The following is an 18,142-nucleotide window of genomic DNA, read 5'->3' as shown; positions in this document are numbered from 1 at the left end:
TAATGTCAAATCAAAGTCCTTAAGCAAGTTGAGTACAAATGGAAGGAGCATTGCAATATATTTCAGCTAATATAACATTTTAATGGAAATCTTCAGAGGCCTGGTGACAAATTGTAGGAAGTTATATACTCCTTTGGTTGAGGTTCAGTTCTAATTAGCAGTCATAAATGAAATCAATGGAATATTCCCCTGCTGATCATACTTTTCTGCAGACATAAATGCTGCTTTAGATTCAGGAAGGCAAAACGAGAAAAAGAAAGGCTCAAAACTGAAGTCTCGGGAATTAGCTATTTTTATTTAGACAGTCCCGTGGCATATAACTACAAGACTCTCTAAATAAAGCAAATGTAAGTTTCTCTACAGCTATAAAATAATATTAATATCAGCAAAATTAAAGAGTTTGAGACATGGAGAAGGGACACCTAGGTTCTAATCTTCTTCTCTGAGCCTAGTCTTGGCTGGGGAGGGCGGGGTATAAATAAATTATTATTATTATTATTATTATTATTATTATTATTATTATTATTATTATTCTCAGACTCTATTCAGTTATTATCACTCAGCCTAATCCAGCACTGGAATTATGGGAGGAAGACAGAGGTACCCTAATTATATCCTTAAATCACTCCCTGGTTTCACCCAATTTTAGGCAAATTGGCTCTTCCTAGAAGGGAACCATCACAAAATGTATGGAACTGAGTCTCCTACACATCTGAGCGCTGATCATATGTACCTCACAGGGTAGTTAGGAGAGAACTGTGCAATAAAATGCACAACATCCACAACTTTCTTAGATGAACAGTGTGAGACAAATCTGATAAATGAATCAATATGTGTGCACCATAAATTAATTACCAACACACCCAAAGTTGGATTGCAATGGCTCTCAATTTACCTGCCCATCCTATATGTAACTTGAAATTTGCCATGACTGTAGGTAGCAAGAAGAATTTTAAGCCCACCAAAACTTAGAACATACTGAGTAGTGGGATCGAAATACTTTTCTAATATGGCAGCTTGGCAAATATTCAGGATGTGGTTCCAAACACTGGAAGAAACATTTGTCCCATCAGCCTGACCGAGCAATAGTTTTTTACTACCCAAAGTTCAAAACTGAACTCGGTGGAGCTTTCTCTATTAGGGCAAAGAATAAAATGACTTTACAACACAATATTATTGTCAACAGCAAACCTTCAGGTGCTCATTAATTGCACAGACATACCCTTGCCATTTCTGGTATGAGTAACATCCTAAAGTAACAAGCTGATCAAACGGTGTTGCCATGGGAGGTACATGGAAATCCAACTAGAGAAAAGGTGGTTATTGTTGCCCCTGCAGATCTTACTGGACTATAACTCCCAACATTCCATTGGCTCTGCTGGCATTCACACATTAATTTTCATAACAATTCCCAGAAAAAGGAGATAAGAGTAAAAAGATATATTTGGACTTACCACGGGCACGTCCCTCCTCCCACTTTAAGGCCAAATCTCAGTTGTTGTTTTATTGTAAAACATATTACTGGTTGTTGTTTTTTAAGCTATCAGAATAAAAGCAGTACCTGCAAAACAGAAGCACCGCTCTGAAGAAATTGCAAGCCACTCTCAGCTGAGTCAATGCCTCCTGTTGCCAGAACTGGAAACCCCGGAAGAGCACGAGCTATTGCAGAAACTGCTCGAAGAGCAATGGGTCTTATGGCATTTCCTGTATAGAGAAAGAGTGAATATGCATTAGTGAGGCAGCAGGCAAGGAGGGTCACGGACTCTCAACTCCCCCATTTACTCTTCTCTCCAACCAGTCGCAGGCTTCATTTCCTATCCTGCCACTTTTCCATGCTTGGAACCACCTCTTCATCTGTTATTTGTCCAGCCACACCCACCCACCCACCAACCAACTCTCCTCCTCAGCATAGTTTTCCCTGGACTCCCACAGAGTTTTCGTGCAGAACTGGAAAAACCTGCTCTGTTGACAGGGTGGTTGTTGTTTTCTTTCTGGAAAATTCCAGAAATTTGGATGAGTTGCTAGAGAAAATCCTGTGTGTGTCTGAGGATCCACAGCCCTGTTCTGGTGTTGATAAGACTGTGGAGGGCACAGTGAGCACACAATCTCGGTATGGGAAGGTCGAGGTTGGAGTGGCCAGGAATGGCACATGCAGCCCTACGAAAGTCTGTCTTCATCTCTATATTTATTATTATTAACCATAATCCTTATTTTAATCAGAAGCATTTATGGACCACTTAATCATAAACACTCTAAGCAGTGCATATATTACATTTATCTATTTATTTAGAAAGATGTCTATGTCACTGAACCAGAAACCTCTCTAAGTTTATAGTATATCACTTATATGTATAAACACGTGTGTATAATAATGCATATACTATGAAAGAATTGTTCATTTTTTAAGTGCAACCAATAAAAAAACAAACCCCAACATGTTCTTGTCAATATCAAGGAGTGGGACAAGGCTTAGCAAAGAACCATGAAGGTCAACTTCCTTTTGAGTTTTTCAGAAATCTGTTTGAACTAACTATAGTATATTTGGGGGTCTTGAGCTCAGACATAATGAGGAATTCTGGTCAATTTAAAAACAGAAAGGAAAGCTTCTGATCTCTTTGGTGGAGGAACCCGAAGTGGATTCATGCTCACCATAATTGAGAGTTATGCATGAAAAGGCCAAGCAGCATGGGGAAAGTCACCCAGTAAGGTTGAATGGGGATTTGCACCTGGATCTCCCAACCCTAGCCTGAAGCTGCAGCTACTGCAGCACAATGGGCGTCACCTTTCTTGACCTTGTGCTATGTCTGGCTCTGCATGAACACTGCACACAAGACAGCAAGAGTAGTTTACATTTTAAGGGAACTGGCATAATAACGCAAATGCTTTATGGGGCACACTTGTTGCACCAATCTTGCCGCAAACTGGAAAATGGTGTGAGACAAGTGCAATCCATGGTCATCAGAAAGTTTCGTGCATCCTGATGGATATATCCTGCAGTTGCTTCCACACACTCCTCCTTGATTCCTTTTGTGAATCGCCAATATTCAGTCACAGTAGATACATATACAGTACAGTAGAAAACACAATGGCCACTTGGCAGAGGATCTTTCAGCCAACAAGTTTGTGGGCTGCCAGCTTCACCATGCATAGTGAGTAAGCAACACCCCACTAAGGTGTCTAAAGTATTTAGGGAATATTGCACTACCATTTTTCATTTTTTATTATTATTATTATTTTTAAAAAGCAGGGATCTGTTTGCTGATATGGTGTTTCAATGGAACACAGAAAAATCTGTTGCATTGTCAATTTTCGAAAGGTGTTTCTTCTGTGCTTATTGCCTCCAGCGAAATGTCACCTCCTTCTATCAGCCCACCATTTTTACAGTCGACACTGTGGTCTTTACAAACAGGATGTCTGACAAGCCTCTCCCATCAATGCTAGTTGCTACTGAATCAGCATCCAAATACTCAGACAAGCTGTCTGTATTGACATCTGCTCCTGATTCAGCATACGAATTATCCTCTAGGGTTCTGCCACCTTCAGCTGCTTCAGCACAGATTCCTCTTCATTATTCACCTACACTGGCATTTCCTCCATTCTCAACGATGAACCTGCACCCCCCATCAACAACCGCTCCAGAACCAATATTCATGCTAGCCCTGCAAGAACCCCATTAACAACACATGTCTTCAAGGGATAGAGAACCATCAGCGACAAAGAATTGCTGGATTCCACCCCCCTCCCTTTGCATAGGTATGAAGGTGCAGCGAAATGATCCTTCAGACGGGCAGAATAGTGATTGAAGGCAACGAGGGGGAAAGATATGAAGTTTAATTAGGCCCCTGACTCCAAACTGCAAAGGTGGTGAAAGGTGTGCGGATGCGTATGTTTGAGCAGAGGTGGGGATTTCTGTAAGAAGACCTAAAAGAGCGTAAGTAAAGATCATAGCAAAACAGAAGATCACAGAGGGAAAAGTGAGAGGGCAAAGAACTCCCATTGGTCATTAATGGATGGCTTGATATTTGCAGTTAGCTTAGCAAAATCAATCTTAAGGAGACTGGGAGGAACACAAAGAGTCTTCCTAAAGTCATACCGGTGGCATGTGCTCCCTCAACACTGCAAAGCCTAGTCTTTCGTGTATTGACTATGAACGCCACATTATGTGCTATTGGGTACGGTGAGGTTGCTGCTGTTTAAAAATTTGTGTTTTAAAATTGGTTCACAGTTGTTTTTTCGTATTTGCTTTTGGCATATTCTTAAAACTCAAGCACTCCTGGGCCATTAATGGCGAATATTGGACCAGCACAGATCACCATCTACAGTGGATATTGTTAACAGATAATATTGTTAATCATGCTTAGAGTATACTCACTGAAATCCATCAGACTTAAGTGACCCACTTGTTCCCTTGATTTCTTTGGATCAACTCTAAGCGTGACTAATTCTGCAATGCTAACCTTCACCCCATGCCACAGGGCTTGGCAAGGACAACACTGCACCCAGAGTGGAAGGGCGGGGTGATTTAGCATGAAAAACCCATATCAGGCCTGATGTTGTCTCCTAACAGCAGTAATATCCTGGGCCAGCATATACACACCCCTTCCTGCCCTCAGAACACACATTTTGGGGGGTTTCTGCTGGAGGGGGTGTCATCAACAGGCGTCCCACACACATGCACAGTGGCTGGTGGCTTGCCTCTGCTCAACCCAACCCTCCCAAAATTTGGTGTAAGGGTGTGGTTTAATTGCTCTGTCTGTCTGGATCCAATTCACTGTTGGTTGTGGCGTGTCTGGGTGATGCCTTTCACTGATAGAATGATAATTACCCTGACAAATAACTCTTCCACTTACACACACACACACACACGGCTTGTCTTTTTCCTTCACCGTTAGTTCAAAAGCCCGCCTGGATCTTTTGTCCTATCAACAGAAACAAAAGATACACTGCAAGGTTGGGGGCAGACCCTTCCTGCAATATCTATCGTACCGTGTTCCTGGCATAAAAATGAAATTGGATCATAATTCTCAGTAGCGCACTGCATACAGCAAAGCAAAATTTAGCTTTAATTTATTTATGTTACAGTAATTACAGCATGGATCTTCCTTGCAAAATTAAATTTAAGATTCACTCAGCACTGTATTAAACATGAACTAAGAATAAACTAAGAAGCTAACATAATATTAAACATACAATTTATTTTTAGCGAACTGAGGGTAATTTTGGATACTGTGCTGTTATTAAAGGGGAAAAAAAACAAGTGACATGTATTAGTACATGTTGTGTTTTACATATATACGGGGCTTTTTTTCAGCCGGAACTCGCTGGAACTCAGTTCCGGCATCTCTCAGGTGGGTGCCATTGCCATTCCAAGAGAAAGAGAGAGGTGTTCATGGTGAGGTCTAGCACCTCTTTTTCCAGAAAAATAGCACTGCATGTATAGCTGATGTGTGTTCCATGGGGAAAGCGCCTTATGCTGAGCCAGACTATGATTCTAGCTCAGCATTGGGCCCATCCCTTGCCCTGTTGCCTCGTTCTCCCTAAAGATTGAACGTGGGGCCTTCTGTATGCAGAGCTGATGTTCTATCACTGAGCTCTTTATACATTATACCAGTATTTCCACATCTACATTAGCTCCCAATTGTCTTTTATGCACAATTTTATTAAGTCAGGGCAATATATTGATATATCGTCCCAAACCGGTTTGAAGTCCATATCGTGATATCAGTTTCATAGTTTTTGACCTGGCAGTAAATTGCAAATCATGATTGTATGCTTGTGTGCGATGCAAAAATCACAGTGTGGGGAACACCGTGAAGCCAGCCAATGCTTCTGCATAGCTCCATCGTTCTTTCAGACATTGTGATATATCGATATATTGCGATGTTTAGCTGGTGATATATCGCAATGTTGAAAAGCGGATATCGCCCAGCCCTAGTGCTGATTACATTTAAACCTAGGTCTAAACTGCTTAGTCCCTACATACATTAGAAGGATCCGCTGCTAGTTTAGCTGAGTTCTACACCGATATGGGGGTAGAGCAGTGATGAGCAAAAGCCCTGGGCCACCCCCTCAGCAAAATTAACCTCCTGATAAGTCCCATTGCCGCAGATGTTGCCCATTAATATGGCCCCCAGAAATGGCAATGAGGAAGGGCTCAGCCACACTTCTGTTTTCCCTACCGTGTACCCCCTGGAAAACCCGTGGTTTAGTGCTGAATCGGAACAAACAACAATGAGGTTTTCTACGGATTTGTTCCAATTTAGTGCTGAAGAGCGGGTTTTCTGGGGCAAGTCGCGGGCAAAGGCAAAAACCACTCAGCTTGTGACAATTGGAAATGTAGATAAGCCCAAACTCTTGCCTTACAATAACCTCTTTAGACAGTTTCAGCTGCAGTGTGCTTTAATTCAAAGGTGTCAGCTTTATGAGACCACCTGTGTCCAGGTTCCAACAGAGAGGTATGTAGGGCTGCCAAAACACACACAAAAAACACAGTTCTTCACAGTTATAATACCCTCCTCACATTTTCCCAAGAGTCTAACCCAACCTAATTTACTCTGCTTTCAGAAGTTAACATTTTGGAGGCAGGAGTGTTAGCGGCCTTTTAATAGTACTATAATCTAATTATTTTACTTTAATGTGTGGGTTAAGTCAGTACCTAGATGGGATGTGTTCCATAGGAGCCAGCTCCTAAGTGATGAGATCCCTTCAGCCCCTGCAATAAAATATTTGAGGAGGCCGCACTCCCAAAGTTGATGGGCACTGTCATCCAGATGATGTGTGTGTGCCACATCTTGTGATAGATTATGCAGGGCGGGGCTGACCTGCCCCTTCCCCAATATTTTATTCAAGTAGGCACCCCTAATGTGTTCCAACTCAAAATAAACAAGCTCCTACCTAGAGAGAAGGCGCCCACTATTAAGATGTGATTTTGGTGGAAACACCTTCGAACTAAGCTTGCTTAGGATTGCATCCAACTAGCTATGCTCTTGGGCATGTAGCACACTGTTGGTTTCCTACTATTACAGTTAATAAAACTGCTGAATATGACAACAAGTGGTTTTTGTTAAGCAAACAACCACCTAAGAGTAAATATCAGCACTCAAAATGGCAGAACGGGAATTAATCTGGAAACATTTGCGATTCACTTATTGTAAACACGTTAGCGTAAATACTAATTAAACTAGACATTTCAAGGATTAGGGCAAACAAGCAAATAAAGCAAACGGAGAAGTCTAACCTTCCCTGGCGGAGAAACTCCATAAACTTGCAGTTTGCAACATGACATTTGGGAAGTACTTGACGCAGACAGATGCAAATATAATAAACAAGACATCTGCATCCACCTCCTTATTTGGGATAACAAATTCAATATTGTTTTTGCTCCCTTCCACCTGTAGGTGGCCTTCAAAAGCTGCACTTATCACATAACTCATTAGCAGGGTTTTCAATACTGTCATATCCAGATAATTAGCAATTTATTTAAATAACCAATTTCTGTGGAAATAATTGCCATGGAATGCCCTGAACCTTCTTTTTATAAACTATAATAAAAGTGTTAAGATAATCCCTGACATTTGCAAATGCCATTAGTTCACCTTTCCTTTTGATAGTGCTATGGCTTTATGTTTAAACAATTACCCGATAACGCAGCAGCTTAATGAAACAGCGCAGCAAGCACATCTTTCAAAATGGCCAATGAATGCATTTAAATGCAGAAGAAAACCAGTATACATACAAGTTTGTAGAATATATATATAAGAAACTACAATTACATTGTAGAAAGAAATTCAGTGTTGTAGCATCACACTTAATCTCTTATTTAAGGAAAAAAATCAAAATACTGCATTAACTATAAAAATATGAAAATCTCTAATGTCTTTGGAATCTTCATGGGAATTACTTAAGCTCCCTCACAGTCCTGATCTACACTACAACCTCATATTGGTTTTATATCAATTTAGCTGCCATGGCTATTCCTCCACTTGCCCTGAAAATTGTAACCTGATAGGATGTGGAGATAAGTTCGTCCCCTCAAAGAACGACAACTTCTCAGTCCCCTGGGAAATCACTATTAAACCACTTTAAGTGGCACCTGTAGTCTGGGGTAACCCCTCAGAGTCAATAGGAGCACCATGATTTTCTTTTCTTTTTCAGAAGTGTTTGTTGATGGTAAATCTGACCATCATTTTTCTTGAGTCACATCAAGAAACTACACAAAGAAGTGTGGTTCTTCTGCCATTTGTAGGGCAGTAATCAGATTTATTCTTTAGGGTGATAGATACAGCCTACAGTCATTTATAACCTGAAGGAGCATCTCCAACCACATCATTCAACCCAGACATTGAGATCGAGCTCTGAGGGTTTTCTGGTGGTACCCTCGCTACGAGAAATGAAGTTTCAAGGAACCAGGCAGAGGGCCTTCTTGGCAGTGGCGTAGCGTGGGGGGTGCAGGGGGCTCCGGCCGCACCGGGCACAACACCTGGGGGTTAGGGTTAGGGGGCGCAAATCCACGGGTTAGGGGCCCCAATTCCATGGGTTAGGGGGCACAAATTACTTGCCTTGCCCCGGGTGCTGACAACCCACGCTACACCACTGCTTCTTGGTAGTGGCGCCTGCCCTGTGGAACGCCCTCCCATCAAGGAGATAAATAACTATACAACTTTGTATCTGAAGACAGCCTTGTATAGGGAAGTTCATAATGTGTGATTTTTTAAATGTTTTTATATGTGTTGGAAGCTGCCCAGAGTGGCTGGGGCCAACCAGTCAGATGGGTGGGGTACAAATAATAAAATTATTATTAATATTATGTCCTTGTTCAAGACTTCCACTGACAGGGTGTGTTAGTTAAATCCCACCCATGAGATACACTTTTTCACCACCCAAAGTGTTCATTTGTATTAGGCAGATCAGTATCAGCAGAGTGGCTGGGGCAACGCAGCCAGATGAGTGGGGCACATATACTACTACTACTACTACTAGGTTATATTTTTCTAGAAAAAGAGGTGCTGGAACTCACCATGAACTCCTCCCTCTTTCTCTTAGAATGGCAATAGCACCCACCTGAGAGATGCCGGAACTGAGTTCCAGTGAGTGATCCCTAATAATAATAATAATACCACAGAATAAAATTGCTACATCAGTATGAAGAACTGGCTATCTGTACTTTCAGCTTACACTGTGAGGTGGTTTGCCAAATACCCATAAGCACTCAGAGCTTTGGGGTGGTGTGAAGGGCTTCTATCTGCACAATTGTGCCAGCGTGGTGTAGTGGTTAAGAGCGGTGGACTCGTAATCTGGTGAACCGGGTTCGCCTCTCCGCTCCTCCACATGCAGCTGCTGGGCCAGTCACACTTCTCTGAAGTCTCTCAGCCTCACTCACCTCACAGAGTGTTTGTTGTGGGGGAGGAAGGGAAAGGAGAATGTTAGCTGCTTTGAGACTCCTTAAGGGGTGTAAAAGGTGGGATATCAGGTCCAAACTCTTTCCCCCATCCTCCCTCCGTAAATGGCTCTGGGGAAGGTTGGGACAACCCCCTGTGGGGAGCAGGAATCATTCCGTCTAGCCGCTGAAATACTGCAAATACTCCATCATCAGCTAGTTTGTTACTGCAGCAAGCTGGCGGGCTTCCCCACCGCAACTGGAAGCTACCAATTTCCCACTCACACTACCCCCCACTCTGTACATTGAAGCAACTTTGGGGGGCTCAAGTGGTAAGGTAGGGATGGGGCAGATATTGCTTCCCTCCCACTTCCACTGGTAGAAGCCTCCACTGGATCAATTCTCCTTCTGTCAGCACAAGGGTCACAACTGGATACAACCCAGCATTTGGGTATAAGATTAGAATTGTACATACATTATTTTTTAAAAAAAATAAATAGCACAGGGCTTCTCTTAATTTTCTTTGAAAAAACTAAGGCTTAGTAAACCGAGTGATCTTGAAACTTCTGCAAGACATAAATTCAAACACATTAGCACACGGCATGCTCGGTGTTTTACCTCAGGATACACGAGCAGAAATGCTCCTTTGTATTCAGGAGCAGTGCGCTGAGGGCTCGGCACATAACTTGTCTCATTGACTTGTGAAAGCCAGACGACTGTGGTGCTTAACATTCCTCATGGGGATGTTTGGGAGAGTAATATGAAATGAGTGTATTTTAATTAAGGCTGCCAACTGATGAGAAAGGATTTTAACTGATTGCCGTTTTAACTAATTCATTGATTAAACGGAGATAAAATATGCATATAATCAGAGCTTCGATATAGGTGCCTTGTAGAAATATTAAAAGGGTACATGAGGTAGCTAACAATATAATAAACAAACACTACCACTCATTGTTAGGACAGGCCTTCCCTGTTTTTCCCTGTTGCTGCCTGAACTTTTCCATCACTGATTCAAATCTAGCCTCACCAATAATCAACTAAAGCTTGAGTAGATTACACCTACCAGCCCTAATATTCAAGTGATCTGGGATGCAGCGGGGGGGGGGGGGAATATAAATAAATAAACAAACTGTAGCAAACCGCTTTCTGGAGGGCCCCTCATTGCAAGAAGTGAGGTTATAGGGAACCAGGCAGAGAGCCTTCTTGGTAGTGACGCCCACCCTGTGGAACCCCCTCCCATCAGATGCCAACGAAATAAACATCTATTTGACTTTTATAAGATGACTTTTAGAAGCCCTGTATAGGTAAATTTTGAATGTTTAAGGTTCTTTTTGTGTGTGTGTGCTTTAATATTTTTCTGGAAGCCGCCCAGAGTAGGTTTTATCCAATGAAGTTTGTGCAATGGTTCCAACTCGCACAATGGAACTTCCCCTTCCTCTCCTCCCTCCTTACACTCCTCAAATATGTTGCCCCAGGGAGAGGAGGGAGCGGAGAAGTTCTGCTGCACAAGCTGAAATCCTTGAGCAAATAAGACAACTTAGTTATATACAGTTACCCTTTGATTTACTGGCTGCAGTAGGTGGACCACTCTGGGGAGAAGAAGATATTCCATAGCCAAGCTGCCATCACTATAAAGATCCTTTCAGTCATACCCACTCACTGTACCTCAAATATGGGCAGCCTCAAAGATGGACCTCAAATGAAGATCTCAGGGTCCAGGTAGAATGTGTGGAAACTGATGATCCTTCAAATACTGTGTCAAAACCAGTGAAGACTCTGCAGCCCTAAGAGTACTATTTGGCCAAGAACACTAAAAAAGATCAGCATAGAGAGATTCCTTGCATGCCACCCCTTCCATTTCTACCTCTGTGAGTATCTCACAAAAGGCTGCCTGTTCCCCATAAACAAATAAACTGGAGCTGGTACAGTTTGAACCAATAAAACTGAGTGGCAGGAGATTCAAGACAGACAAAAAGGAACAACTTCTTCATGGAAGATGTACTTGCATGTGGAAAATTCACCGCTACAAAATGCTATGATGACTGCAGGCTTGGGTGACTTGAAAAGGCAATTAGGCAGTGGAGGAGCAGAACTATCATTGGCTATTTCTTATGATATCTGTATAGAAGCTCCAGATTCAGAGAGGGCATTCCTGGGGAGAAACAGCCAGTGATTTCTGGAGTCATCTGGTTGGCTCTTGGGCTTGGGTCTGATCTCACAGGACTCTTATTTTATTATTCATTCCCCAAATCCTTATGCTGCTGTTCAGTTAAAGGTTTCCAGGAGAGTGGGAAACCACAAGGTTAAAACACAGCACCAAAAACATAAAGATGTTTAATCACACCACCAATGGAAAGGCAAGATAAAAACAGTCTCAGCATAAAATAAAAATCAGATATCAAGCACTTATGTTCTTAAACTTTGCTGGGGTGTGGAATAGGTAGGACATTCATGAGGCATGGTATAAGATGGCCCTTAAATCCTATAGATGCTCATTTTCCAAAGTAACTCCTCATATATTATAAACTCTTTATATAGTATACTACAAATTATTTGTCTATACCTCCAGCAGAATAAAGACATGTTCCACCGCTGTCACCATTGACAGATAAAATACCACCATCATTTGGTAGTGGAATGGGGATACAATGCAATGAAAGTTGTTCAGGGTGGGTAGACAGGGAGATATCATGATTTCAACCCTTTAACTTTCTTCTGCGGTGATTAGTTCCAGAAAGATGAGGTATCATCATTTCTGTGAAGGCATTCTGGCTTATAAGATTGGTCCTTAGGAGCTGGCAATGTATAATAGATATCTTTTATTCCTAAACATCAATCAGTTTCAAGAAAGGCGCTTGCTTGCAGAATGGTAATAACAGGAATATTCAGCTAATAACTACCACAAGCATTAAACCACTAGATGACAGATGCAGAGTCTGCTTGTGCAACAAGAACACTTTTTGTAATTATGTCTTCATAACCATTTCCAAACATTTCTTTCTGCTATTGTTTCTATAGCTTTGAACTGAAACCCCACAGTGTTTTTTTTAAATGAAAATATTCACAGAAGTCAATGAAGCTTCTGTTTTTAATGCATCGCTTCTTTTTTATTTAATTGCTTTTTAATTTGCAGCATTTTTTTAAATGAAAGACTTAAATGCTTTATTTTAAAAAACAACAACAAGGGAAGGCAAGGAACCTAAAATAAATGAGAGGCAGGGTGTGCCAAACAATTCATGCCCATACTATGTATGAGACTGTATTTAGGAAGCTAATATTATGGAGCTCTGGATCTATTGATTTCTTTTGTGTCTTTACTCAGAAGTAAAAAGTAAAGGTAAAGGGACCCCTGACCATTAGTTCCAGTCGTGGCCGACTCTGGGGTTGCGGTGCTCATCTCGCTTTATTGGCTGAGGGAGCTGGCATACAGCTTCCGGGTCATGTGGCCAGCATGACTAAGCCGCTTCTGGTGAACCAGAGCAGCACACAGAAACGCTGTTTACCTTCCCGCCAGAGCGGTACCTATCCATCTACTTGCACTTTGGCGTGCTTTCGAACTGCTAGGTTGGCAGGAGCAGGGACCGAGCAACGGGAGCTCACCCCGTCACGGGGATTCAAACCTGCATCCCTGTTTACTCAGAAGTACGTCAGAGTAAATTCAATCAGAGTTACACCCTACTGCTTCCTGGATCCTAAAGTGGGCTACCACAAACAATGCAGCACAACTTTAATTTTTCCACCCATTACTATAGAAGGTAAAGGTACCCCTGCCCGTATGGGCCAGTCTTGCCAGACTCTAGGGTTGTGCACTCATCTCACTCTAGAGGCCGAGAGCCAGTGCTGTCCGCAGACACTTCCGGGTCACGTGGCCAGTGTGACAAGGTGCATCTGGCGAGCCAGCACAGCACACGGAATGCCGTTTACCTTCCCGCTGGTAAGCGGTCCCTATTTATCTACTTGCACCCAGGGTGCTTTCGAACTGCTAGGTTGGCAGGCGCTGGGACCGAACGACGGGAGCGCACCCTGCCGCAGGGATTCAAACCGCTGACCATGCGATCGACAAGTCCTAGGTGCTGAGGTTTTACCCACAGCGCCACCCGCGTCCCTACCCATTACTATACTCAAGAGTAATTCAGATTTCTAGAAACGTATTTGTCATCAACATTTTGGGGGCCAATGGGCCCATATGGAGAAAAAAAAAATGGTGTGGGCAGCACACACACACACACACACACACACACACACACTGCAAACTCTTTTATCAACTACCCTATTTTCAGGGTGGAGAGAGGCCCCTGTGGGTACTATGGAAGGCCACTGGGGTTGCCTGTGTGCCCACTGGTGCCATGTTGGCAATCCTTGATGTACTGTAGCATAATGAGCCTAGTGTAGCAGTTAAAGGTAAAGGGTAAAGGGACCCCTGACCATTAGGTTGCGGCGCTCATCTCGCTTTATTGGGACCCCTGACTCTGGGGTTGCGGCACTCATCTTGCTTTATTGGCTGAGGGAGCCGGCGTACAGCTTCCGGGTCATGTGGCCAGCAGGACTAAGCCGCTTCTGGCGAACCAGAGCAGCGCATGGAAACGCTGTTTACCTTCCCGCTGGAGCAGTACCTATTTATCTACTTGCACTTTGACGTGCTTTCGAACTCCTAGATTGGCAGGAGCTGGGACCGAACAATGGGAGCTCACCCTGTCACAGGGATTCAAACCGCCAACCTTCTGATAGGCAAGTCCTCGGCTCTGTGGTTTAACCCACAGCGCCACCTGCGTCCCTTAGAGTAGCAGTTAAGGATAACCAAAAGAGAAGAGTTACATCATCAATGGACAAAGGGGGAAAATTGCATTAAATGTGCATATGGTGATTGACATACAAATTCAGAAATAATTTCTAGAATTTAAATAGAAATACAATTCAATATTTCACTATAGGAGGGAAGACCCCCCCAGGCAACCTGTGTGCCTGCTCAGTTGCTGGTCAGGTGTTGGCCACTCCTGTGGGCCCTGTGCTATGATGCTGAAAATCCAGAAAGGATTTTTGAGCCCTGCAGAACCCTAAAATGTACCCCCTTTTAAGCAAAAAAAATAAAATAAAAACTAAATAAATGGACATGCCCACTTTGATATGCAGCCCCCAAAGGGTTGACTGTTAGTTGCTGTGCCCACTAGGCACCCCTGCTCTAAACGTAATGGGGTGAAGGAGAAAGTCTGGGGCTCATCCGTGCATTCCCCCATGTGTCATTGGCTATATACATGGCATACACCTGCCATAACAGTGTCATCCATCCATCTGTCCATCTATCTGTTCTTTGGGCTGAAAATATAGAGCACACATGAGTTGGTTATACATGATGTATATGCTCACAGGAAGGAAGACAGGCATGATCACTCTTCTGGGTCTATTAGGCAGGGAGCCTGCATGTATCAGCTATTCAAATATTACCATCACTACTTGGCTGGTCAATTAGAGGGGATGCCACAGTTTATCGGATTGCCCCAGTAAGTAAGCTACTGCCTCACACGGACTGACTGTGTATCACTCACACAGACTGGTAAGTATAGTATCTTTTTTTTTCAGAGGGAGGCGGTTTCCCAGCTAGTTTAATTAGCCTAATATACATACTCCCAGTATGCTGGCTTCAGGTTTTGCAGGTCATATTTTGGTTCAGAGTTTTTGCATTGATGAAAGTTAAACAGGATTAGCGGCAGTGCTTGATTTATTCAGAAGCAACACAAAGAGATGCAAGAGAATCCCAACGTGCTGCCGTATCAGATCATTTTAATTGTTATCTAACAAGGGCATCTCAGAGGGTGAGGAGGGTCCTTAATTTTCGTACACAGCGAGTTCCCCAGCCTGCATGAAAGGGAAAGATGGTAATCATACAAAAGTGTGCCTAACTGCGCTCAGTGGATTTCTTCTTTGGAGCAATGCTGGCTGATCAAAACTGAGTTGAATTAACTCTGTTCCATGCACCCACAAAGAACATGCCTGTTTGATCTGAAAACATTTAGCATCAGACCCAACCAATCTTTGCAAGTAACATGCCCCTTTCATCGGAAAATATCAAAGTGTTTTAACAAAAAAAGAGAGAGGTATTACACAGAATCACATCTCACAGGGGACACAGATGCAGGAAAATCAATGCCTTGCACAAATGCAGAGAGGTCTCACCTTAAATATCATCCATACAGGTGAGCACCTCTTGAAATAAAAGAAACGGAGATCTGAAAACATACATGTGTACTACAAGGTAAGAAAGAAGTATAACTCGAGGCATTAGAGAGGATAGAGTGTTGTCCATTCCTCCTTTCCCCATTGTCATGAGTGTGCAACCTCTCTCCCATTACAAACATCGCTAGGCTGCCCAAATGCTACAAGTGAAAACATTCTTCTCAACTGCCCTGAACATTCTGCTTCCACTGATATTCCATATTTCCTTCAGGATAACAGCCAAGGTATGAAGTCCTTTACTAATCCCACATTGATCTGGTCTTCACCTGTTTGCATGCTTCACGTATTAGGCCCGAGGGTTTACTTTATTTACGTAATTTATAACCTGCTCCTTCAACACAAACGTCTGTTTCCAGGGTGGTTAGCAAGGTAGTTAAGAAACAACAGAAGTGCAATAAAAACATAGATAATAAAGCAACACATTCCATCACGAGACAAACTAAAACAGCAACCATCCATTCAAGCAGACAGTAAACTCAAAACCATTCTCAGCTTAAAATACAGTGGTACCTTGCTTCTCAAAAGCCTTGGTTCCTCAATGCCAAAAACCCGAAAGTAAGTGTTCCAGTTTTCGAACGTTTTTCAGAAGCCAAACATCTGATGCAGCTGTCAGCTATTGTTTCCAGGGCGCCTGGACGAATCAGAAGCTGCGCCTTGGTTTCTGAACATTTTGGAAGTCAAACAGAACGAATTAAGTTTGGTGCTTTTGTTTTTGCCATTTATTTTGTGTTTTTCGGTTAATCTGTTTTTGTAAGTGTGTGAAACCCAGTTCAGCTACTGGGTATTGATTGTGTGACTGTGGAAATGGATAAAAGCCCCCCCTTCAAACAATGACTATCAGTACAGGTAAGAAAAAATAATAATTTTCATTTTTATAATCTACAATACTGTCTTATTTATTTTATAGTACAGTACATTGATTATTGCTTTCATTTTATGGATCAATGGTCTCATTAGATAGTAAAATTCATGGTAAATTGCTGCTTTAGGGTTTTTTTTAAAAAAAGTCTGGAATGGATTAATCCATTTTGCATTACTTTTTGGGAAAGCACGCCTTGGTTTTAGAATGCTCTGGTTTTGAAACAGACTTCCAGAATGGATCAAGTTTGAGAACCAAGGTACCACTGTACTAAGACTGGTGGCTCTTAAAAGCCTGGAAAAACAGAAAAAGAAAAGGGGAAAAAACACACATTTTGCCTGATGTCTGAATGAAAGTAACCAGGATACCACATGGCCTTCTCTGGGAAAGGCTTTCTAAAGGTGAGGAGCTGTCACCAAAAGGGCTCTCTCTTCAGTGTCACCACCCACGTCATTTGAGATGGAGGAGGGCGTCCAGAAAAAGGCCTCAGATGACAATCTCAGCCTGATGTGGGATGAGAATGTGGTCCAACAGGTACTGGGGTTCTAAGCCATGGAGGGCTATAAAGCTTAAGACGAATATTTTGAACCCAGCTGAGAAGCTTATAGGGAGCCAGAGGAATTATTTGAAGACAGGAGAGGTGTGATCTCTTTGCCTGGTCTCTGTTACCAGTGTAGCTGCTGCATTCTGGGCTAACTGACGCTAGGAGAGCCCAAAAGAGAAGAAGGTGTGGTTCATGCGCACTAAAGAATGTGTGTGTGTTGTGTGGCCTGGCGCAGTCCAGGTCTCTTCCATTTAAGTCCTGGAAATGTTCTATGTACTTAAATCCCATCCTTAGAATACGCAACCCCCAAGCCAAAGGGGCCTGCAACTATACGATACAAGCTTTAGAAGAAATCTGAAGTCAGCCTTGCATAGGGTGTTTTTACATATGTTGGAAGCTGCCTAGAGTGGCTGGAGCAACCCAGTCAGATGGGCAGGGTATAATAATAATAATAATAATAATAATAATAATAATAATAATAGGACATCCCTATTTTCAGTGGAGAAATGTTGGAGGGTATGGAATAGGTAGAAATAGAATAGAATATAAAGGATATCTGTCCTTTCCTTTCTTTTTTAAGGAAGGAAGTCTTTGCTGTTAATTTTATCAATTACTGTCTTTCTTTTCTCAGGGATTTGGTATAGCTAGAGCAATGAACCCGAAGTTAGATTCTGAGCATCTGGTGTTAGTATAGAGCAGAGAGAGAGAGAGAGATTTTAAATAATACTTTTTTTTAATGTGTTCTGTGAACTGTCTTAAGGGAATTGAGAAGCGGGGAAGAAAGAGATTTTTACAGGTTGATATAAATATACCAAACAGGAAAATGAAATGTGGGCAACTTTCATGTTATACAAGCAGCTATGAAGAAAAAGAATCTTTTTTTAGTCTGCAAGATACAGAATATTAAAAAGAGCAATAATGATAATATTCAAAATTCAACTGGACAGCATCACCTATAATGCCAAAACAAATGGAGTAGAATAATAGTTTTCAGACTCGGGTTACTGTGTCAATGTAGAGACTTGAGCTGTGTTAATTCAACAAGCTTGATCCTGCTTGCCAGAGCATGCTTGTCAATATTTAGCACCCAGGGAGCATGTCACGACTCTTTACAAAAACTCGCTTATAG

At 42.3% G+C, this 18,142-nt stretch overlaps 1 protein-coding gene across 4 annotated transcripts in view; it reads right to left on the bottom strand.

The window, feature by feature from the left end:
• The window catches only part of DPYD (dihydropyrimidine dehydrogenase), a 495,490-nt gene that overhangs the window by 72,125 nt on the left and 405,223 nt on the right, over positions 1-18,142 (bottom strand). For all 4 annotated transcript variants that reach the window (XM_083743288.1, XM_083743286.1, XM_083743287.1 and 1 more), the window contains one exon: positions 1,562-1,704. In XM_083743288.1, coding sequence (XP_083599414.1) covers positions 1,562-1,704 — 143 coding nt within the window. The remainder of the gene's footprint in view (positions 1-1,561; positions 1,705-18,142) is intronic.

The sequence above is a fragment of the Podarcis gaigeae genome (assembly GCF_964106915.1).
Source record: "Podarcis gaigeae genome assembly, chromosome: 6".
Lineage (NCBI taxonomy): Eukaryota > Metazoa > Chordata > Lepidosauria > Squamata > Lacertidae > Podarcis > Podarcis gaigeae.
The sequence above is the reverse complement of the archived record's forward strand: the minus strand, read 5'-3'. Positions and strand labels throughout refer to the sequence as shown.